The sequence below is a fragment of the Mytilus trossulus genome, chromosome 8 (assembly GCF_036588685.1).
Source record: "Mytilus trossulus isolate FHL-02 chromosome 8, PNRI_Mtr1.1.1.hap1, whole genome shotgun sequence".
NCBI classification, from domain to species: Eukaryota; Metazoa; Mollusca; class Bivalvia; order Mytilida; family Mytilidae; genus Mytilus; species Mytilus trossulus.
In genome coordinates this window covers 17,710,823-17,736,227 of record NC_086380.1, presented here as the reverse complement: position 1 = coordinate 17,736,227, position 25,405 = coordinate 17,710,823, and the positions used below count along the sequence as shown (strand labels likewise).

The 25,405-nt window shown below is 33.1% G+C and overlaps 2 protein-coding genes across 3 annotated transcripts in view; one reads left to right on the top strand and one right to left on the bottom strand.

Annotated features, from left to right (window-relative positions):
• LOC134680639 (replication factor C subunit 5-like) overlaps positions 1–21,312 on the top strand; it is a 43,624-nt gene extending 22,312 nt beyond the window's left edge. Inside the window, exons 5-12 of one of the 2 annotated variants that reach the window (XM_063539766.1) lie at positions 12,486–12,559; positions 13,068–13,178; positions 13,293–13,341; positions 16,877–16,958; positions 17,317–17,446; positions 18,728–18,805; positions 20,407–20,461; positions 21,187–21,312. In XM_063539766.1, the coding sequence (XP_063395836.1) occupies positions 12,486–12,559; positions 13,068–13,178; positions 13,293–13,341; positions 16,877–16,958; positions 17,317–17,446; positions 18,728–18,805; positions 20,407–20,461; positions 21,187–21,283 (676 nt within the window). In that variant the 3' untranslated portion in view covers positions 21,284–21,312. Of the gene's footprint in view, positions 1–12,485; positions 12,560–13,067; positions 13,228–13,292; positions 13,342–16,876; positions 16,959–17,316; positions 17,447–18,727; positions 18,806–20,406; positions 20,462–21,186 lie in introns of both variants that reach the window. The other variant, XM_063539765.1, reaches the window with a different exon arrangement.
• Positions 4,784–11,562, bottom strand: LOC134681467 (uncharacterized). Its single transcript, XM_063541104.1, has 2 exons — positions 11,536–11,562; positions 4,784–6,809 (listed from the first exon to the last, which is right to left on the bottom strand). The coding sequence occupies exon 2, from the start codon at positions 6,794–6,796 to the stop codon at positions 4,784–4,786; it is 2,013 nt and encodes a 670-aa protein (XP_063397174.1). The 5' UTR covers positions 6,797–6,809; positions 11,536–11,562.
• Positions 21,313–25,405: the final 4,093 nt, after the last annotated feature.

Genomic DNA, 25,405 nt, shown 5'->3' with positions numbered 1-25,405 from the left:
TTCTGCGGGGAAACATTACATTCACTCTGTGGTTAAAGTTTTTAAAATTTTAATAACTTTCTTTAACTATCATGGGTTTGTACCAAACTTGGACAGAAGCTTGTTTATGATCATAAGATAGTATCCAGAAGTAAATTTTGCAAAAATAAAATTCCTTTTTTTCTGTTTTTTGCTTATAAATGGACTTAGTTTTTTCTGCGGGGAAACATTACATTCACTCTGTGGTTAAAGTTTTTAAAATTTTAATAACTTTCTTTAACTGTCATGGGTTTGTACCAAACTTGGACAGAAGCTTGTTTATGATCATAAGATAGTATCCAGAAGTAAATTTTGTAAAAAAATAAATCCAGTTAACATAAAATACAGTCTGCACTTTAAGTTTTTAAAACATTTATTCGATTCATAAACTATCCTGAAATGTATACCAAACTTGGACAGAAGCATCTTACAATCAAAAGATAGTATAAGTAGTATTGATTGTTTTCCTTATTTTTGTTGAGCCTGGGAGTTACAGCAAAAGTAGGCGAGACTCTGGGTTTATGCATTAGGTCAACTATATTTGGTGTATGGAAATATTTTATGATCTATATGTCTGTTAAGCATGTTTTATTTGACCATGACCTCATTGTCACGGTCCATTGCTAAGTGTTAAGTGATTGTGTTTTGGTCTGTTTTTCTTAATTTATAAGGCTATAAGCAATAGGTCAACTATATTTGTTGTATTGAAGAATTGTTAGCTGTACATGTCTGTCTGGCATGGTTCATCTGACCTTGACCTCATTTTCATGGTTCATTGATCAATGTTTTGTTTTCTTGGTTGATGTTGAGTTTATGTGACAGTTGTAATAAAGCTTTTTATTTAGGTCTATCAACATAATATCAATGATCAGTAAAGAAGGCAATACATTTTAGCGCGTGCACTCTTGTGATTCAATGGAATGACTTTTTCAATAAGGATACTTCAGTATTTTGAGTTAAGATTGTTATGATATCTAAAATGGAACAAATTACAAAACAATTAGAGACAACCAAGATAATAATAATTGTAATGCAATTATTTTTTAACAATTGTTCTGATTGGATGACAGCAAGCGTAAAATTCTCTATCTCCTTGTCTGTAACTAAGGAAGCCGACATTTTGAATTTCGGAATGTATTGACATGTTATTTCTACAATAATAAACAAAACACCCACTTGTTGCGCCTAAAAATCTTCTTTTTATCAAATTTTATTACATTTTGAAGTGGCACAGAAGCCAGAAAACGCCCTGTGTTTATGTTTGACGCCGGAAGCATACCTATGACGTCACCTAGTGTAGGGACTAAAGAAGATAACATCTTTTCGCGGAATTTTCTTTAATGAAGAGTTTACACTAAAATAATGATTGAAATTAAATTATGAATTTATTTTGCATTAGAATAGAGATAACTGTATTGTATTTGAAGCTTTGCGGACGTCCATCGGTAGTTTTACTGTCGCAAATACCAGTTTACCTGTCTCCCCTCCGCTTCGCCAGGTAAACTAAATTTGCAACAGTAAAACTACTTATGGATGTCCTTAAAGCTTTAAATACAATATAGTTATCTCTTAATAATAATAACAACACATTCTAAATTATTCAGATTTTAATAATTGATGTATTTTTATCTTATATCACATATGTATTGTCCATTCATATGTATGCAACATTGGCTCCCTCGTTTAATATAACTCTTACAACATTTTAAGTAGCAGGTTGGACTTTCAGAGGCACTTGCATATGGCAAGCCGTTTTTATATTTAATCAATTTCAAGATATCTTTTAAAGTAAATAAGATTATGTATAAGGTTTATAAGATATCTTATTTAATTTTAAGTAATAAAGGTATCTTATATACTTTTAAAGATATCTTTTATCTTTGCAAAGATATCTTTTAAACAAATACTTTAAAAGATATCTTATATATTTTAAAGGATATCTTTATAAAATTGAGAATGGAAATGGGGAATGTGTCAAAGAGACAACAACCCGACCAAATAAAAAACAATAGCAGAAGGTCACCAACAGGTCTTCAATGTAGCGAGAAATTTCCTCACCCGGAGGGGTCCTTCAGCTGGCCCCTAAACAAATATATACTAGTCCAGTGATAATGAACGCCATACTAATTTCAAATTGTACACAAGAAACTAAAATTAGACTAACAAAGGCTAGAGGCTCCTGACTTGGGACAGGCGCAAAAATGCGGCGGGGTTAAACATGTTTGTGAGATCTCAACCCTCCCCCTATACCTCTAACCAATGTAGAAAAGTACCAGTTTAATAAGATATCTCATTTTTGTCAAGCCTGCAACTTTTGTTGCAGAAAGCTCGACATAGGGATAGTGATCCGGCGGCGGTCCTTGACCTCATTTTCATGGTTCAGTGATCACTTGAATAAAAAGTTCAGAATTTTTGTAATGTTGAATTCTCTCTTATTATAAGTAATAGGATAACTATATTTGGTATGTGCGTACCTTACAAGGTCCTCATGCCCGTCAGACAGTTTTCATTTGCCCTCGACCTAATTTCATGGATCAGTGAACAAGGTTAAGTTTTGGTGGTCAAGTCCATATCTCAGATACTATAAGCAATAGGGCTAGTATATTTGGTGTATGGAAGGACTCTAAGGTGTACATGTCCAACTGGCAGGTGTCACCTGACCTTGACCTCATTTTCATGGTTCAATGGTTAAAGTTAAGTTTTTGTGTTTTGGTCTGTTTTTCTCAAACTTTATGCAATAGGTCTACTATATTTGTTGTATGGAATGATTGTAAGGTGTACATGTCCAACTGGCAGGTATCATCTGACCTTGACCTCATTTTCATGGTTCAGTGGTTTTAGTTAAGTTTTTGTGTTTTGGTCTGTTTTTAGCTCACCTGGCCCAAAGGGCCAAGTGAGATTTTCCCCATCACTTGGCGTCTGTCGTTGTCGTGGTCCGTCATCGTTAGCTTTTACAAAAATCTTCTCCTCTGAAACTGTTTGGCCAAATTAAACCAAACTTGGCCACAATCATCATTTGGGTATCTAGTTTTAAAAATGTGTGGCGTGACCCGGACAACCAACCAAGATTGCCGCCACGGCTAAAAGTAGAACATAGGGGTAAAATGCAGTTTTTGGCTTATAACTCAAAAACCAAAGCATTTAGAGCAAATCTGACATTGGGGTATGATTGTTTATCAGGTCAAGATCTATCTGCCCTGAAATTTTCAGATGAATCGGACAACCCGTTGTTGGGTTGCTGCCCCTGAATTGGTAATTTTAAGGAAATTTTGCTGTTTTTTGTTATTATCTTGAATATTATTATAGAAAGAGATAAACTGTAAACAGCATTAATGTTCAGCAAAGTAAGATTAACAAATAAGTCAACATGACCGAAATGGTCAGTTGACCCCTTAAGGAGTTATTGCCCTTTATAGTCAATTTTTAACCATTTTTCGTAAATCTTAGTTATCTTTACAAAAATCTTCTCCTCTGAAACTACTGGGCCAAATTAATCCAAACTTGGCAACAATCATCTTTGAGGTATTTAGTTTAAAAAATGTGTGGGGTGACCCGGTCAACCAACCAAGATGGCCACCAATGCTAAAAATAGAACATAGGGGGAAAATGCAGTTTTTGACTTATAACTCAAAAACCATAGCATTTAGAGCAAATCTTACTGTGGTTAAATTGCTTATCAGATCAATATCTATCTGCCCTGTAATTTTCTGATGAATCTGACAACCCGTTGTTGGGTTGCTGCCCGTGAATCAGTAATTTTAAGGAAATTTTTCTGTTTTTGGTTATTATCTTGAATATTATTATAGATAAAGATAAACTATAAACAGCAATAATGTTCAGCAAAGTAAGATTTACAAATAAGTTAACTTGACTGAAATGGTCAATTGACCCCCTAAGGAGTTATTGTCCTTTATAGTCAATTTTTAAAAAATTTCATAAAATTTGTAAATTTTTATTAACATTTCCACTGATACTACTGGGCCAAGTTCATTATAGATAGAGATAAAAATGTAAGCAGCAAGACTGTTTAGTAAAGTAAGATTTAAAAACACATCACCATCAACAAAACACAATTTTGTCATGAATCCATCTGCTTCCTTTGTTTAATATTCACATATACCAAGGTGAGCGACACAGCCTCTCTAGTTCTTATACTGTATGCAATAGGTCTACTATATTTGGGTTATGGAATGATTGTAAAGTGTACATGTCTAGCTGGCAGGTGTCATCTGACCTTAACCTCATTTTCATGGTTCAATAGTCAAAGTAAAGTTTTTGAGTTTTGGTCTTTTTTTCTTATTTTATATGCAATATGTCAACTATATTTGGTGTATGGAAATATTTCATGATCTTATTGTCAGTTGTGCACGTTTTATTTGACCATGACCTCCTTTTCACGGTTCATTGCTCATGTTGCTCAGTGTTAAGTTTTTGTGTTTTGGTCTGTTTTTCATAATCTATAAACAATAGGTCAACTATATTTGTTGTATGGAAGAATTGTTAGCTGTACATGTCTGCCTGGCATTGTCCATCTGACCTTGACCTTATTTTTATATGGTTTATAGGTCAATGTTTAGTTTTCTTGGATAATGTTAAGTTTATGTGACAGTTGTAATAAAGCTTTTTATTTAGGACTATCTACAGAATATCAATGATTGTAAAGAAGGAGAGACATTTCAGCGTGTGCACTCTTGTTATAATTATATATATTATTAAAATCTTTATATAGAAGGAAAAAATCATCAATTGAATTAATAAAACTATCTCAATCACATCTCCAACCATAATACACTCGTCGGCAACATCCGTTCCCGTGTGGAGAATAATATTTCTCACAACATTTAAAGATGCAGCGTCGACTTTCAGAGGAATTTCCAAGGCATTGTCCTTTTCCAAATGGATGAACAATAATTGATCTAAACCTTTTTTGAGAGCCATAGTTACATGGTTTGTTACATGTTGCCCACCCATTCCAGATGGACCAAACACAATCTTTACTATCACATTTGGTTCCATAATATCCTTTTTTACAGCTACATATTCCAGATTCATTATTGCATGCAGTAGATGTGGATCCTATTTTATTGCAGTTACAAAATGTACACTTAGGTAATGTCTGTTGACAGTTAAACTCTGGCAGTCCAACTCTGTAATATCCAGACTTACATATAGCTGATAGTGGTATGTTCTGTGTAATGTAATATCCATCATTGCAATTGGTGATTGGTGTGAGACTAACCTCGGGGAAGCATGTTATATTGTTCATTATAGTCAGTTGTGATTGTAATCTTTCACTGTACATCTTCAAAACCTGACTTGTTGGTTTTGATAGATAGTTCAGAGTTTGTAGCCATGACAGATAGCCTCTTAGTTGCATTATTTGAATTCCCTGCCAGAATGAATCCACAAGTTTTTTGTATGCACTACTGCATCCCTGATATTTGTCAAAGTTTCTGAGTATAAATTTTTCTAGAATTGGTTCTTGAAAAACTATTGAAGAAGCTTCAGTTCCAGCTATTAGTTTATGTGTATTATAAAGAATCTCTGGAAACTTTTGTGCAAACATTTTTATCTGAGTAATAGCTTTATTATCAAAAGGTGTTGATCCATTGCAACGGGCATAACCTTTTAATTTATAAGTGTAATATTGAAGTTTTAGAAAACTTGAATAGTAGATACCAAGGTCTTCTTGATGTAGAACTGATTTATGGTTTCTGTTTGTTGTCTTGACAATAAAATTATTTACATTTTCAAAAGTTTCATGAATGCATTTTGTCGGTGATAGGGCAAAATTTGTTATACTGTACACAGTATCAGCAAGTTTTGGAATCCTTGATGCAACAGAAACAGTTTGAAATATTTTTTCTATGGTATCTATATGGTTCTGAATCTGACACTTTTGTCCTTCTGTGTATGCTGGGCAAGAACATGTCTTTAGGTTTATCTTTGGCCATTCAACACACTTTCCACTCCCACAAGCATCCTTGCATGATTCTGCATCATGGCAGGCCCTAATGACATCATAGGTCTTTTCCCGTAATTTATAAACAAGCGCATTCCAATGATTTATTTCTTGGATAGAATTAAATTTCTCATTGGTAATTTTCTCATAGAACATGATAATTTGTTCAGCTTTGAATGCAGATATCAGGATTTTTTTCATGGTATCCATTATTTTACTGAACTCACAAACAGATTGGTCCAATCCTGTAGAGATGGAAGTTTTCGAGTAGAATCTTTTTGCTAGGCTGGTTTCCATTAATGCATCTAGATGTTCCTTTACATCTAAATCATACTTAAAGAGGTCAACTGTTTCTTGTAATTTGTTATAGCAATCTGTCTTATTTGTGCAGGACAGGCGTTCAATCTTGTTGAGAAAATTATTCAATAAGTTAAAGCTGAATTCTGTTGTACGTATTTCAAAGAAAACTTTTCGAAGAAATGGTCCCATCTTTCTTGGTCCTCTTATTTCTTTTAGTTTCTCACTGGCACTTACAAAAGTTGTCTTCATTCTAGTTAAATCATCCTTGTCGGTTTTTGGATCATAATTTTTTAGGAAGGACACAAATCCATTAACATGTCCCAAAAAGTTGGACATCTTATGAATGGTATTGAAAACTTGGTCATCTCGGTATTTGGTAAGGTCATGGACGATATCTGATCCCTTGGCAAGGCCTTCCACTATCTGTTTCTTTAGTTCCTTAGTTAATTCTGTGTTAACCACACAAATTATGCAGGATAACATGCATATGAGCTTGACATCCATTAGGAAGGACATATTTTCACAGATTCTGAAATGTAGAAGTTTATATAGGTTTAATGCCAGGAAATAGTAGATGTATGGGATGTATCATACATATAAGTTGAAGTTTCACTATCAAAAGAAAAAAACAAGACGAAACATTTGGTTCTATGGTACTTTCTCATTGGAAAATGGTGCTAAAATGATTTCATTTGGTGTTTCAAACCTCCTGAGCAAGGCACTCTACAATTTATGTTATCTAATTTGAAAAAAGTTTTGTTATGAGTCAAAATATTTTGAGTTTTCTATCAGTTCTTTTTATGCCCCATTTTTAGCTCACCTGGCCCAAAGGGTTAGCTTTTACAAAAATCTTCTCCTCTGAAACTACTGGGCCAAATCAAACCAAACTTAGCCACAATCATCATTGGGGTTTCTAATTTAAAAAATGTGTGGCGTGACTCGGTCAACCAACCAAGATGGCCGCCACGGCTAAAAATAGAACATAGGGGAAAATGCAGTTTTTGGCTTATAACTCAAAAACCAAAGCATTTAGAGCAAATCTGACATTGGATAAAAATGTTTATCAGGTCAAGATCTATCTGCCCTGTAATTTTCAGATGAATTGGTCAATTAGTTGTTGGGTTGCTGCCCCTGAATTGGTAATTTTGAGGAAATTTTGCTGTTTTTGGTTATTATCTTGAATATTATTATAGATAGAGATAAACTGTAAACAGCAATAATGGTCAGTTAACCCGTTTAGGAGTTATTGCCCTTTATAGTCAATTTTTAACCATTTTTCGTAAATTAAAGTTATCTTTTACAAAAATCTTCGCCTCTGAAACTACTGATCCAAATTATTACAAACTTAGCCACAATCATCTTTTGGGTATCTAGTTTAAAAAATGTGTGGCCTGACCTGGTCAACCAACCAAGATGGCCGCCACTGCTAAAAATAGAACATAGGGGTAAAAATGCAGTTTTTAGCTTATAACTCAAAAACCAAAGCATTTTGAGGAAATCTGACAGGGATAAAAATGTTTATCAGGTCAAGATCTATTGCCCTGAAATTTTCAGATGAATCCGTCAATTGGTTGTTGGGTTGCTGTCCCTGAATTGGTAATTTTGAGGAAATTTTGCTGTTTTTGGTTATTATCTTGAATATTATTATAGATAAAGATAAACTGTAAACAGCAATAATGTTCAGCAAAGTAAGATTTACAAATAAGTCAACATGACCAAAATGGTCAGTTGACCCGTTTAGGAGTTATTGCCCTTTATAGTCAATTTTTAACCATTTTTCGTAAATTAATGTTATCTTTTGCAAAAATCTTCTCCTCTGAAACTACTGATCCAAATTAATCCAAACTTGGCCACAATCATCTTTGGGGTATCTAGTTTGAAAAATGTGTGATGACCTGGCCATTCAACCAAGATGGGGCCACGGCTAAAAATAGAACATAGGGGTAAAATGCAGTTTTTGGCTTATAACTCAAAAACCAAAGCATTTTGAGGAAATCTGACATGGGATAAAAATGTTTATCAGGTCAAGGTCTATCTGCCCTGAAATTTTCAGATGAATTGGACAACTGGTTGTTGGGTTGCTGCCCTCCAATTGGTAATTTTTAAAGAAATTTTGACGTTTTTGGTTATCTTGAATACTATTATAGATAGCGATAAACTGTAAACAGCAATAATGTTCAACAAAGTAAGATCTACAAATAAGTCAACATGACCTAAATGGTCAATTGACCCCTTAAGGAGTTATTGCCCTTTATAGTAAATTTTTAACAATTTTCATTAATTTGGTAAATTTTTGTAAATTTTTACCAAATATAGTTCTCTGTTTCTAATGGGCAAAGTTCATTATAGATATAATTGTAAGAAGCAAAATTGTCTGTAAAGTAAGAACTTCAAACACATCACCATCACCAAAATACAATTTTATCATGAATCCATTTGTGTCCTTTGTTATAAAATATGCACATAGACCAAGGTGAGCGACACAGGCTCTTTAGAGCCTCTAGTTATTATGCCCCATTTATGGGCATTATGTTTTCTGATCTATGTGTCTGTTCATTTGTCTGTTAGTACCGCTTCGGGATAAAGTTTTGGTTAATTTTTTAGGTTGAGGTATTTTTTGATGAAGTTGAAGTCCAATAAACTTGAAACTAATAGTACACATGTTCCCTATGATATGATCTTTCTAATTTAAATGTCAAATTAGAGATTTTCTCCCATTTTCACAGTCCACTGACAAATGACTGAAGAAAGAAAATAATAGTGCGGATTGGGCATCCGTGTACTGGAGACACATTCTTGTTCCTCTCTTAGTTGGAAAGTTTACCAGTAAAAAAGATGTATTAGAACTAGCTCATCTTATTTTAATGGTAATTTTTTCAGCCTGTCTTTCAGTTTTTGTTATTGATTTTTAATTTTTGCTTAGTTTACATGTTATAAGATCAGTTTCAGGGGAACTTTTAGAAGTAGGTCAAATGATATTTTATATGCTATTGTATTAAAATTGGTAAATCACAACTCCATGTAAAAATTTGGCTTCGTTCAGTAATGGTCTATTGACCTTGCATATTTTGCATAGTTTACATGTTAAAAGTTTGTGAACAGATCACTAAGATAAACTTCTAATTTAAAGTCAATTGTATGCAGCTGTATAAGGATTGGCATTTCTCATTATGGATGTTATTTCACTCTGCAACTTCAGTCATGGTTAATTAACTTTAAATGTTTTGCATAGTTTACATTTTTGTCTCGTTTTGACGAATTCAAAAAGTAAGACTTTAGTTTGCTGTTTCTGGCGTCAGTGATGATGGAAGCGGTATATGCGTCAATAATGTACAAGTTTGTGATTAGGTCTCAATAGGGCAATGATAGTTTGTATGCAATTGTATAAGCATTAGTTCATCTCATTTCCATAGAGATTATTTTGCCCTGCCCCCTCAGTCAAGGTTTATCTTTTGTTTAGTTTGCATGTATTAATTTTTGATAAGATAATTTAAAGATGAACTGATACTGTAAGTCAATAATATTTGGTATGCAACTATATTGGCATTTGCAAGTATCGTTTCCATCAGGGGTCGAAATTAGTGCTAGATTTTGTCAGCTGGTGGTCCGACGGACCAGTAGAAATTTGTTGATAAAAATCACTGATTGCATCGCAATCTCCCTTTGTTTACAAAACAATTTACCTGTGAAATCAATTACACGGTACTAGGGGGGGGGGGGGGGGTATTACAGTTGATCAAGTTAATTAATATCTCGGGTTAGCGTCTTTCACAAAAATATAACATGAGGAATTTTTTGGAAGGAGTTAAACCGCCGGACAAAAAAATTAAGATACCTGAAAATCAAAAGGAAGATCGCAATAAAGTATACAAAATTGACCAAAGGAAATGCAAATACCAAAAATCATGGGAAAAGATTGTGAATGGTTGCATTATATAGTAGATTGGAATTTAATGAACTGTACAATATGTGAAAAATTTGCAGTGACAACCCTAGATAGGAAATGTATTTTATATTAGTGTTTGTCAAATTAATGTCATTTTTGCAGGACCAGTAGATTTGGAGCCGAACCAGTAGACTTTTCAGTCCACTTGTCCGGCTGGCCAGTACACAAAAAGCTTAAATTTGATCCCTGGTTTCCATGGAGATTATTTAGCCCTTTCACCCCATCATGGTTCATTGACTTTGAACTTTTTATATAGTTTACAAGATAAGTTTGTTTAAAGTGAAAGAAGTTGTATTAGCATTGGGACATCTCATTTCCATGGAGATCGTTCAGCCATGTACCTTCAGTCAGGATTCATTGACTTTGAATATTTGCGTAACTTACATATATGTTTATATATTGCTATTTTAATTTCAACATTTGCATTATCAAAATTACAAAAAGGTGAGACATAATTCTGTGACAACAAATTATCTTATGTTGTTATTTCAATTTCAACATTTGCATGATCAAAATTACAAAAAGGTGAGACATAATTCTGTGACAACAAATTATCTTATGTTGTTATTTCAATTTCAACATTTGCATGATCAAAATTACAAAAAGGTGAGACATAATTCTGTGACAACAAATTATCTTATGCTGTTATTTCAATTTCAACATTTTCATCTAACTATTAGAATTTCAAAAAGCAAGACATAGCTCTGTTTGAAGTTGTACTTTGTAAATACAGCTCTTTTACAAACCATTCCTCTTTTGAGCAGATATGTAATATTCAAAGATGTTTTGTTTTGTTTTCCTTCTGTTTCTCAGATATGATCTCTATGTTTTATAACATTAGAGACACAACTTGGGTTGACCCATAGTCAAGACCCATAGTCAAGCCAGGGGTTGTACACATAATTTAAAAGTTTATCCCATGTTTTGATGGCCGTCTTGAAATAAATCACAGGAGTTAGTATAAAGAAAAAATACTGAACATGTGATCAGAATAAATGTCCGACTTAAGCTATACAATTGGCTTGATCACAGACTTTAATTTGATTTTTTTTCTGATAATTTTTATTGTAGATCTATTTAATATGACGTAGAATGCATTTGTTTACTATTATTAAATTGTTCTTTTAAAAAAAATTATATTAAAGATGAAATTTAGGGTAGTGTGCTCATGAGCTATCAAATTAGTCACATATTAGATTAAAATATTAGAGATTTTAAATTGAAATCTGCATTTGATTTAATCAACAATTAAACTGCTTACAAATAATCACACAGTTTAGAGATTTTCTTTTAATTATAAATTATTTACCTTATTATCTGTTTCACATCAACAGTCCTGTCAGCTGTGACTGTAATTTCTTGGAAGTTGCATGTCAGCTTTTGTCTAGTTTTTACCATTAAAATGTAATAAGAACTATCTCATATGGAATTAATAGCATAACAACAAATATTCAGGTGAAATTGGATTTTTTGTTTTAAAAGAAAATTTTAGAATGGCATTGTTCCAGAACAATTTTTTTCCTGTCATATATTATATATATGTGAACTTAATTAGATTAAATATTTCATTTGATAGTTACCCAATTTTTAATCAATTAAAACTTTGAAAAAAGTTTAAGCTCAATATCTTAAATTTCTGTTTCCATTATAATGATTACTACATTGAAGATTGTTTGTATAAATGCTTAAATAATATGCAAGTATGAAAAGATTAATCAAAAAAGAAAAATTGTGTGTGGATAAATAATCCCAAACACAAAACAAACTGTTGGTAAGAATGAAGCATTTAGAGGAATTGAACATAGATGTTTATAGCTCTGCTAATGAACCAAATATTAATAAAAGGGTTGCTTTGATAGTATTTCCGTTAGAGTTATGTAGGAATTTCTCCACCATGATGACCACTTGAAACACTTGTTCTAATGTATTTCAGTTTTATACATATAAGCTAGAAGAGAATTATATATGCTTTGGTGCCTCTAGTTGTTGAACTGGGGGTCTAATTTACATGATTTAATGAAATTTGTTCCTTAAATTATAGGGTTACTGTTAGAATATTGATGTTGTAAGGTACCAGTTTTTGTTGATTCAGTTGTTACCTGTAACCAAAACATAAGTACTCAATGATTTTGTATTCAAAATTGAGACGGAATGTTCAGCCCATTAAACACCTCATGAACACAAGATATTTCCCATGAAATGCGATACCCAAATAATAAATGTATTTCCCCATTATCTTATGAATTGGTATATTTTCAGATCTGGTTTTAAGATTGTTATCCTAGATGAAGCAGATGCTATGACCAGAGATGCACAGAATGCCTTGAGAAGAGGTAATTATACTCATATTTATTTCTTACTGGATGATGCACAAAGAACAATTAATCAATCAAATAATGATGTTTCTTTACTTTAAATGTGGATCATTTCTTCTCCTTTTGGCATTTGTTAAAATGCTTTATTATATGGGTCTGTGAAAGTATTTATTCTTAATGAAAATAACTTTAACATGTGGATTGGGCCATTTTGGTATTTGCTAATTCATTTGTCATGTTTGTATTGGCTTATTTTTTTGTTTTTTTTTTCATTTTCATCTACAAGTGTATTAATAATAGTAGGTATTAATAAGTGTTAGGTGTCCATGAAATAGATACCTTTATGCACAGAGCATGAACACTTTAACTTGCTAGTAAATTATGTAATGAGACGTAATTAGTTTAAAGTTTTATTTCTTAATAATTTGCCAATTCAATGGACCTTTTTTGAACTTATAAATGTCTTTGAAAAATAAAGCTTCCATTCCTTTCTGGATTTTATAACATGTTTTTCCTGTGATTTCAGTGATAGAGAAGTTTACAGAGAATACCAGATTCTGTATAATATGTAATTATTTATCAAAGATAATACCAGCGTTACAGTCCAGATGTACCAGATTTAGATTTGGACCATTAGGTACAGATCAAATGGTCCCTAGACTTCAACATGTTGTAACAGAGGAAGGGTAGGTTTATTAGATAATACCAGCTTTACAGTCCAGGTGTACCAGATTTAGATTTGGACCATTAGGGACAGATCAAATGGTCCCTAGACTTCAACATGTTGTTACAGAGGAAGGGTAGGTTTATTAGATAATACCAGCTTTACAGTCCAGGTGTACCAGATTTAGATTTGGACCATTAGGGACAGATCAAATGGTCCCTAGACTTCAACATGTTGTAACAGAGGAAGGGTAGGTTTATTAGATAATACCAGCTTTAAAGTCCAGGTGTACCAGATTTAGATTTGGACCATTAGGGACAGATCAAATGGTCCCTTGACTTCAACATGTTGTTACAGAGGAAGGGTAGGTTTATTAGATAATACCAGTTTTACAGTCCAGGTGTACCAGATTTAGATTTGGACCATTAGGGACAGATCAAATGGTCCCTAGACTTCAACATGTTGTAACAGAGGAAGGGTAGGTTTATTATATAATACCAGCTTTACAGTCAAGATGTACCATATTTAGATTTGGACCATTAGGGACAGATCAAATGGTCCCTAGACTTCAACATGTTGTTACAGAGGAAGGGTAGGTTTATTAGATAATACCAGTTTTACAGTCAAGATGTACCATATTTAGATTTGGACCATTAGGAACAGATCAAATGGTCCCTAGACTTCAACATGTTGTAACAGAGGAAGGGTAGGTTTATTAGATAATACCAGCTTTACAGTCCAGGTGTACCAGATTTAGATTTGGACCATTAGGAACAGATCAAATGGTCCCTAGACTTCAACATGTTGTAACAGAGGAAGGGTAGGTTTATTAGATAATACCAGCTTTACAGTCCATGTGTACTAGATTTAGATTTGGACCATTAGGAACAGATCAAATGGTCCCTAGACTTCAACATGTTGTAACAGAGGAAGGATAGGTTTATTAGATCATACCAGCTTTACAGTCCAGGTGTACCAGATTTAGATTTGGACCATTAGGAACAGATCAAATGGTCCCTAGACTTCAACATGTTGTAACAGAGGAAGGGTAGGTTTATTAGATCATACCAGCTTTACAGTCAAGGTGTACCAGATTTAGATTTGGACCATTGGGGACAGATCAAATGGTCCCTAGACTTCAACATGTTGTAACAGAGGAAGGGTAGGTTTATTAGATCATACCAGCTTTACAGTCAAGGTGTACCAGATTTAGATTTGGACCATTGGGGACAGATCAAATGGTCCCTAGACTTCAACATGTTGTAACAGAGGAAGGGTAGGTTTATTAGATCATACCAGCTTTACAGTCAAGGTGTACGAGATTTGAATTGGACCATTAGGGGCAGATCAAATGGTCCCTAGACTTCAACATGTTGTAATAGAGGAAAGGTAGGTTTATAAGATCATACCAGTTTTATAGTCCAGATGTACCAGATTTAGTTTTGGACCATTAGGGACAGATCAAATGGTCCCTAGACTTCACCATGTTGTAACAGAGGAAGGGTAGGTTTATTAGATTATACCAGCTTTACAGGCCAGGTGTACTAGATTTAGATTTGGACCATTAGGAACAGATCAAATGGTCCCTAGACTTCAACATGTTGTTACAGAGGAAGGGTAGGTTTATTATATCATACCAGCTTAACAGTCCAGGATTACTAGATTTAGATTTGGACCATTAGGGACAGATCAAATGGTCCCTAGACTTCAACATGTTGTTACAGAGGAAGGGTAGGTTTATAAGATCATACCAGCGTTACAGTCCAGGTGTCACAGATTTAGGTTTGGACCATTAGGGACAGATCAAATGGTCCCTAGACTTCACGATGTTGTAACAGAGGAAAGGTAGGTTTATTAGATAATACCAGCTTTACAGTCCAGGTGTACTAGATTTAGATTTGGACCATTAGGAACAGATCAAATGGTCCCTAGACTTCAACATGTTGTAACAGAGGAAGGGTAGGTTTATTAGATAATACCAGCTTTACAGTCACGGTGTACTAGATTTAGATTTGGACCATTAGGAACAGATCAAATGGTCCCTAGACTTCACCATGTTGTAACAGAGGAAAGGTAGGTTTATTAGATAATACCAGCTTTACAGTCCAGGTGTACCAGATTTAGATTTGGACTATTAGGGACAGATCAAATGGTCCCTAGACTTCAACATGTTGTAACAGAGGAAGGGTATGTTTAAAAGATCATACCAGCGTTACAGTCCAGGTGTACCAGATTTAGATTTGGACCATTAGGGACAGATCAAATGGTCCCTAGACTTCAACATGTCGTAACAGAGGAAGGGTAGGTTTATTAGATAATACCAGCTTTACAGTCCAGGTGTACCAGATTTAGATTTGGACCATTAGGGACAGATCAAATGGTCCCTAGACTTCAACATGTTGTAACAGAGGAAGGGTAGGTTTATTAGATAATACCTGCTTTACAGTCCAGGTGTACCAGATTTAGATTTGGACCATTAGGAACAGATCAAATGGTCCCTAGACTTCAACATGTTGTAACAGAGGAAGGGTAGGTTTATTAGATAATACCAGCTTTACAGTCCAGGTGTACCAGATTTAGATTTGGACCATTAGGGACAGATCAAATGGTCCCTAGACTTCAACATGTTGTAACAGAGGAAGGGTAGGTTTATTAGATAATACCTGCTTTACAGTCCAGGTGTACCAGATTTAGATTTGGATCATTAGGGACAGATCAAATGGTCCCTAGACTTCAACATGTTGTAACAGAGGAAGGGTAGGTTTATTAGATAATACCAGCTTTACAGTCCAGGTGTACCAGATTTAGATTTGGACCATTAGGGACAGATCAAATGGTCCCTAGACTTCAACATGTTGTAACAGAGGAAGGGTAGGTTTATTAGATAATACCTGCTTTACAGTCCAGGTGTACCAGATTTAGATTTGGACCATTAGGGACAGATCAAATGGTCCCTAGACTTCAACATGTTGTAACAGAGGAAGGGTAGGTTTATTAGATAATACCAGCTTTATAGTCCAGGTGTACCAGATTTAGATTTGGACCATTAGGAACAGATCAAATGGTCCCTAGACTTCAACATGTTGTAACAGAGGAAGGGTAGGTTTATTTCAACCTTTTCAGACCTATATACTGCTAAGCCCATAAATTTTTGTAACCATAATCAACATTTTGCAGGAAAACATTGATGAAAATTAAATTAAAATATGCTTTGAATTTAATTTACATAAATATAGAAAAGAAGGTGTAGTATGATTGCCAATGAGACATTTATCCACAAGAGACCAAATGACACAGAAATTAACAACTATAGGTCACTGTACAGCTTTCAACAATGAACAAAGCCCATACCACAGTCAGTTTTAAAAGGCCTGAAATGACAAATGTAAAACATTTTAAACAAGAAAACTAACAGCCTAATTTATGTGCAAAAAAATGAAGGAAAAACAAATATGTAACAACAAACAACACCTACTGAATTATAGGCTCTTGACCTAGGACAGGCACATACTTGCATAATTTGGTGTGTTTAAGCATGTTAGACTATAAAATGTTGGAATTAAAGTAATTGATAAAAAATCAGAAAACATATGCCTTCTACACAAGTACAGGACAAGCAGACTAATGCCTTGATCGAAGTCCTTACTAAATCAACTGTGATTTATTTTTAGGGTAACAATAAGCGATGATGGTATGAAAGCACTAGTCACACTGGCTGAAGGTGATATGAGAAAAGCACTAAATATTATGCAGGTATTATAAACTTTAAAAATATTGAAATGATTAACATTTTTCATTTAAAGGGGGAAGAAACTTTCATCAGTCAACCAATAAATGAATCCAAGAAGAATTTATGCAAGTGCTTTCATGATAGATATACAACTTTAACAAAAACATGATAACAATTTATAATACTTTTTATACCTCAAGAGTGCTCTTGTGTATTTCTTTCATCAGGAATGCTTAAAGCAGAATATATTTGAAAGCCAAGGATGAATAAGAACAGACAAAGTGCATTTAATTAGAACGATTGAAGATATTAAAAACCATGATTTAGATTTAATAATATTATTTGTGAAATATATTTTATTTGATTTATTTGTATCTTCAGAGTACACATATGGCTTATGAGGAAGTAAATGAAAACAATGTATACACGTGTGTTGGACATCCTTTACGGAGAGATATAGAAAATATAGTCAACTGGGTCTTAAATGAAAACTTCACTACTGCCTATAGGAGTATCCTTTGTTAGATTTGCTATGTTTCTTTGTAGAGAGGGGTCCGAGTGGACCTGATCCAAAAATCTCGGGCTAAAAAACAGGAAATTCTGAGGTCCTGAAAATAAAAATAAATTAAATCCTGATATCCCGAAATTTCGAAAAAAAGACATGCCAGATCCCAAATGGGTCAATCCCAAAATCCTGAGCTTAAAAACACCACGTCCCTAAAAAGGTCCTGCCTATTTAAAAAAATGGAGATTTATATCATAGAGCTTCTTATTTGTAAAGATTTTATGCATCCATCATGTCAAAAGTTCTACGCTATTGTCCTCCACGTAACATGTTGTGGGGAACAAAGAAATACCTGTTTCACATGTACAATTCTTAACAGATTTTTAAATAACCTTTTCCATAGATCAATATCAGTTATGTCTAAGACCAGTTCAAAAATCAAGTGTTGATCAATATTTAAATGGGGGAGGTAGGAGGGGTCCTTATCCCGTAATCTCGGGCTTAAAAACATGAAATCTTAAAATCCGGGGCTTAAAAACATTTAAAAATCCTGAGGTCCTGAATTTCGAAAAAAAATGAATTCCTGGATCCCAAGAGGGTCAAACCTGAAATCCCGGTTTAAAAACACCCGGTCCTGGAGTCTGATAGAGGTCCTATCCCCCCTCTTTAATGACCCTTCTGTAGGTGGAGCAGGGAACATTAGAACTCTGTTCTCTTATTTTGTCATGCATAGTTAAGGTTATTTATGTAGTTTGGTTGAAGCTTTATTGACATGCATATCATATGTGTTTTATTCATGAATAAAGGCATTTTAAAGGGGGTTTCCATGGAAAAACCAGGCAATGGATGGCACATGACATTTTTTTTTTTTTTTTTTTTCTCATCTATTTCATATCACAAATTCATTCTTTCTCAAAGTTAAATTTTGGTTTTTATATTAAATGCAACAAATAAAGAAAAAAAAATACATAGAAAGCACTGAAAATTCATTGAAAAGGGGAGATAGCTCTTCATTTTGTACAACATTTTGTTGCGCTATTAGTTAACTTTAAAATCATTTTCTAAGCCATCCACTGTTGATTCAAAAATATCTTTTACAAATATATCCTTTGATGATATAAGCATTGCATTGGAACCAAAATTTCAGTGGGAAAAAAATATGTTGTGCTGCCCATATCATAGGATTTGCCTGATATTTACTTGGACAGCCTCTTAAATGCTTATCACACATCCTTGCTTCTTTGTAGAGTTAATATTGAAACATTTATTACCTTAACTCAACAATAGATATATCAGAATTAAAGACTAAGAAAGGATTAGCATTACAAGATATTCTTACTGAAATACATAATTATGTTCATAGAAGTAAGAAGTCTGAAGCTTAATATTTCCTTAAAAATACATTGTGATTAAAACGTTTAGCTGATTTTACAGAGTTATCTCCCTGAAGTGTTAGATTCCACCTTAAATAAAAAAAAAATTGGCATTGCATTGATTTTTCCTATTGTTGAACAGTGTACAAAAATGAGAGATACATTATCAGATTTAAAGGAAATTTTGCATTAAACAATGCTTTCAAAGTTTAAAATGTGAGCTCTTTTTGTCGAGCCTTCGACTTTAGTCGAAAAAGCGAGACTAAGCGATCCTACATTCCGTCGGCGTCGTCGGCGGCGTCAACAAATATTCACTCTGTGGTTAAAGTTTTTGAAATTTTAATAACTTTCTTAAACTATACTGGATTTCTACCAAACTTTGACAGAAGCTTGTTTATGATCATAAGATAGTATCCAGAAGTAAATTTTGTAAAAATAAAATTCCATTTTTTCCGTATTTTACTATAAATGGACTTAGTTTTTTCTGCGGGGAAACAAAACATTCACTCTGTGGTTAAAGTTTTTAGAATTTTAATAAATTTCTCCAACTATCCTGGGTTTGTACCAAACTTGGACAGAAGCTTGTTTATAATCATAAGATAATATCCAGAAGTAAATTTTGTAAAAATAAAATTCCATTTTTTCCGTATTTTACTTATAAATGGACTTAGTTTTTTCTGCGGGGAACCATTACATTCATTCTGTGGTTAAAGTTTTAAAAATTTTAATAACTTTCTTAAACTATCCTGGGTTTGTACCAAACTTGGACAGAAGCTTATTTATGATCATAAGATTGTATCCAGAAGTAAAGTTTGTAAAAAGATTACTCCGTTTTTTCTGTAATTTACTTTCAAATGAACTTAGATTTTCTTACAATCATAAAAGAGTAACAAGAGGAATATTTTTATTGATTTTTTTCCTCATTGTTGTTGAGCCTGGGATTTACAGCAAAAATAGGCGAGACACTGGGTTCCGCAGAACCCTTACAAATTTTTTTTGTTATTTGTTGCTATTTAACACTAACAAAACATCAGTATTTTTTTTAAAATTTACAGCATTCATTTACTGATCATCTTCAACTTAAAGACATCTTGTCACACAAATAGTCCATATCTTCTTCGTTGCCATCTGTCTCCGTAGAATCATACCATATACTGGAACTATTTATCTTTATCTGGAATGTTCCAAAAACTTCTTACTAAATAATAAAGCAAAATTAATAGGACAGTATTATTGTAAACCACTATAATTATGTTTGTAAATGTACTAATTGCTATTTATTTCCAAAAAGAGTTAACATTAGATGAGAATTGTTGCACAACTATTCTAAATCTCAAATTATGTGTTTTTCTAGTTAAAATTATAAGATTTAAACCAATAGTTGAATATGTGTATAAATTTATGTGTGTGATTAAAAAAAATGTTGAAAGTGCAAGTTAAGGTTGATAAAAATAATATTTTAGAGTAACTTTTTTTATTATAATAAATTTGATAACCAAAGAATGGAACAGTAGATTGTTGAAAGGAATCATAATGATAGTGTCACAGTTGATCTACCTATCCATCAATAATATTTTATGTTTATCATTACAGTTGATCTACCTATCCATGTTAAGATCCATTTATTAGAGAAAATGGCAGATGTTGAGTAAGTAACCTTTATAGCCTCTCTTTTTATCAGAGACAGATTTAGGGGGGCTGTGAAAAATTTGATTGCTTATATAGGGAATCACTGAAACATGACTGGAGCCAGCCCCCTCTTAGGCAAGTCAACAGGCACCCACTTATGAAAATTTCTGGATCCTCCACTGTTTATCTCACCTGTCCCAATGAACCAAGTGAGCTTTTCTCTCCACTTGGTCTATGTGGTGCCTTTACTTTTACAAAAATCTTTTACCCTGAAACTCATAGACAAATTCAACCAAACTTGGCCATAAGTGTATGTATAGGGGTAAATTGCATTTTTTGGCTTGTATATCTGAAACTATAGCAAAATTATAATGGTTGCATTATTTCATGCTTCAATCATCAGTATCATAAACAAAAATATCAGGTGTGGGAAACAGGCTCTTTGAAGCCTCTAGTTATTTGATTTGATATAAAGTCCAGGGACACATGATTGTTTGCAATATCCTGAATAAAAAAATGAACAGACCCCTTATCAATGCAGAAAAAAAATAAAAATTATACTTGTTGGATCGCTTCAAAAACAGTATCTGAAACACTACATAGAAACTCGATTAGCAAATTTTTAATAATCTGAAAAAATATCAGACACATTCTTGAACAGCAGTATAATTTTTGCCTCAATAAGTGGCAATTCAAATCTAACTAAACAGTATGTAGAAATGTTATTATTATCATGTATTATAGATACAGATTGGCATCAGGAACCAGTGAGAAGATGCAGCTTAGTTCATTGATATCAGCTTTCCAAGCTGCAAGAGACTTAATAGTGGCAGAAGCATAAACATTGCTTAATAAAGAATATAATTTATTTTAATGTGGTTTTCATTCATAAAAATTTGCACAAGTGATTTATTTTATAAATGGAGTATAAAATGTTAGCATAATTATTTTACTTGTATGGAATAAAAACAACACAGCTTTATTTATGAAAAAAAAAATCTGTTCAGTTTTTCAATAAATTAGTATGTGTGATTATCATCGTATATTTAGATGTATATATGCATCTTCGAAATTCTTGCCATCTTTTTTTTAAGCTCCAATATATATGTATAAAAAAAGAAGATGTGGTATGATTGCCAATGAGACAACTCTACACAAGAGACCAAATGACACAGAAAATAACAGTACTGCCTTCAACATTGAGCAAAGCCCTTATAACAAACTATTTATTTTGCATTGATTTGTAACATAATTAGATTACTCTTACAATGCTTAAATAAAGGATTTCAGATAATTTGATTCCAAGGCAAAATCAGCCCCGATTACTGCTTGTCTGGGGTACATGTAAATACTGAATTTAATCCTGGTATCTATGATGAGTTTATTTACCACCACTGGATTGATGCCACTGCTGGTGGCGTTTTTATTCCCAGAAGGATCACCAACCCAGTAGTCAGCACTACACTTATGTGCTGACATGAAATATCATTGATATGGTCATATTTATAAATTTACTATTTACAAACTTACTTAGGCTTTTCTACCTCAGGAAAAGATTACCTTACCTGTATTTCTCAAAATGTTTTGGAAATTTAGTCTGCAATGTTCGGCAACTTTGTACTCTATTTGGCCTATTTGACTTTTTTGGATTCCAGTGTCACTAACTAGTATTTTGTAGACGAAATGCGTGTCTGGTGTAAATACAAAATTTAATTCAGGTATCTATGATGAGTTTATTTACTAGTATTGCTATTATAACCCTCTCTCATGTTTCGCAATATTTTTTTTATTTACTCATTCTGGTTAAAATGACCATTATTACAAAATTCAAAATTCTTTCAAGGCTGTTACCTTTTTTTTGGCAATATTATAGCAAAACTGTCTTAAGCCGTTATATAAAGTGTTGACACACATTGAATGGTCTTGAAAATCCTTGGGGATATCCAATTATTACAATTCCTTGCATCTATGATGAATAGATTATTAATATATGTAATATTTATATTCCACACGGTTTCAGCAACCATGTAATGTATGTTTCTTGAAATATCTAGGTATTTGCAGTTTCTACCATCACAAGAAAAGTAATACCTTAAAATATTTTGGCCACAATTAAAGTACGGTTCTAAAGCAGAAGTTACTAGTGATCCGAAACAAAGAAATGTCTTTTCTAGATTCTTTACAAGTTTAAGCAACAATTCTTACCTTATTTTATCAAATCAAGATGGTATATGTCAATAAAGCCAACAGTAGTATACCGCTATGCAAAACTCGTAAATCTATGGACAAAAAACAAAATCGGGGTAACAAAATAAAACTGAGGGAAACGCATTAAATATAAGAGAACAACGACACAACATTAAAATGTAACACACACAGAAACGGACTAAGCATTAGACAAAATCCGATGAGAATAACAAATATAACATCAAAACCAAATACATGAATTTGTAAGTCATATTAACTGAGACTACATAAGTACAGCCTTGTAGCAAAGATTATATCTTAAATTTCTGCATTTATAAACCCTATGTAAAGCCTGTTTGAAACACTTCCTTCAACATCATTTTAAATAATGTATACAAGCATTCTAAGAAGGGGTTTACCGAACTGATGGACCTCTATAACGCAACTTTCTGAATGAGGGAGAAAGCTGGATTAGTATATATGTCATTACTTGTATGATGCCATCATACAGGTTATTACTTGTATAAATATAATTATACAAGTAATAACTTGTACAAATCTTGTGGAGAAAAAGATAATAACTTGTACAACTCATTATCTTGCGGTTTTGTTTTTTTTTAATTTATATTGTGTTTATTTATCTGGTCTTATTTTCAAGTGTTTATCAGTATTATAAGCTCACCTGGCCCAAAGGGCCAAGTGAGCTTTTCTCATCACTTGGCGTCCGTCGTCGTCGTCCGTCGTTAGCTTTTACAAAAATTTTATCCTCTGAAACTACTAGGTCAAAGGAGTATGTCCGGTAAGGACTCATTTTGGCCTCAAATTTCAGTTTCATATGACGAAAGATTTTGACCACTTTTCAAACACTTAAGTGTCTATTTCACTTGATTCAATTAGTTTATGTGAAAGATTTTAACTGATTTAGTCACTAAAAACGATCCGATTGAAGCTCAAATATGAAAAATCTCTCAAATATGCCAAAAAAACGTCACTTTTCAGACGGTTTTTGTCAAAAATTTAAGTGGCCACATCTGTGTTCATCCACAACCTTTATATATGTTATGTATTATTATAAAATACAACTTACATTGCAATATTAAGAATGAATACGAATGCGGCCACTTTCGTTTTACACGGAAACCGTCTAAAATTTAACTAAAATGATAGAGTTTTGAAGATTACGGTAATTTAGCATGACTTAATGGTGCAACAACCCGATATATGTGCATTGTATTGTCAAAAACAGCCCATATATATGTAGCAGAAGCATTTTACTGTGCAATAAATAACTAAAAGTGTACATTTTAACAATTTTGTAAAACTGTTATATTTTTGGGCCAAAAAGGGGCCTTACCGGACCTACTCAACATGGCCAAAATTATTATTAGGGTATCTAGTATGAAAATTGGGTGCCATGGGTAGAAATAGAACATAGGGGTAAAATGCAGTTTTTGGCTTATAACTCAAAAACAAAAGCATTTACAGTAATCTGACATGTGATAAAATTAATTATCAGGTCAAGATCTATCTGCCCTGAAATTTTCAGACATATAGGACAACACCTGAACTGGTAATTTCAAGGATATTTTGCTGTTTTTGGTTAGTATCTTGAATATTATTATAGAAAGAGATAAACTGTAAACAGCAATAATGTTCAGCAAAGTAAGATTTACAAATAAGTCAACGTGACCGAAATGATCAATTGACCGCCTAAGGAGTTATTGTCCTTTAAAGTCAATTTTTAACAATTTTCATAACGGTAGTAAATTTTTACTAACATTTTCCTCTGAAACTTTAAAGTCAATTTTTAACAATTTTCATAACGGTAGTAAATTTTTACTAACATTTTCCTCTGAAACTACTGGTCCAAGTTCATTATAGATAGAGATGATTATAAGCAGCAACAATGTTCAGTAAAGTAAGATCTACAAACACATCACCATCACCAAAACACAATTTTGTCATGAATTCATCTGCTTCCTTTGTTTACTTTAATATTCAAATAGACCATAGTGAGCGACACAGGCTCTTTAGAGCCTCTTGTTTGTTATTATCTTGAATATTATTATAGAAAGAGATAAACTGTAAACATCAATAATGTTCAGCAAAGTAAGACCTACAAATAAGTCAATATAACCAAAATGGTCAATTGACCTAAGGAGTTATTGCCCTTTGCTGTCAATTTTTAACAATGTTCATACAATTTGTAAATTTACACAATCATTTTCAAATGACCCTAATTAGGCCAAGTTCATTAGAGATAGAAATAATTGTAAGCCACAAGAATGTTTAGTAAAGTAAGATCTACAAACACATCACTATCACCACAAGACAATTTTGTCATTAATCCATCTGTTTCCTTTGTTAAATATTCACATAGACCAAGGTGAACGCTAGTTTTGGAAACGTTAGAAGTTTACAGATGAACGAAGGACGCAAAGTATTAATATAAGCTCACGTGACACATTATGCAAATTTAGCTAAACAGCCAGATGTCACGTAGATACGGACTTGTGGTGCAAAGTGAAATGGTCGTTAAATTTTGTGGTTTCAGTACGACTTTTCTTCAAAATACACTGTTCACACATCTCCTTATATGTCTTGTGGATGCGTCCATGGCCAACTCCAGAATGTGCAGTTCTAATCAACGAATAAAGTTCATCTACTGTACAATAGTAAAAAACTTCGTCACCTTGCGAATGAGTTTTTCAATGCCTTCTACACTCAAAACATCATACTGCCTCAAGAAATGTCTATGAAGAGCAGTCTTTTTGGA

Bases quoted from the DNA above. Each gene is read 5' to 3' on its own strand.
- LOC134681467 (XM_063541104.1), bottom strand. From the start codon at position 6,796: ATGTCCTTCCTAATGGATGTCAAGCTCATATGCATGTTATCCTGCATA.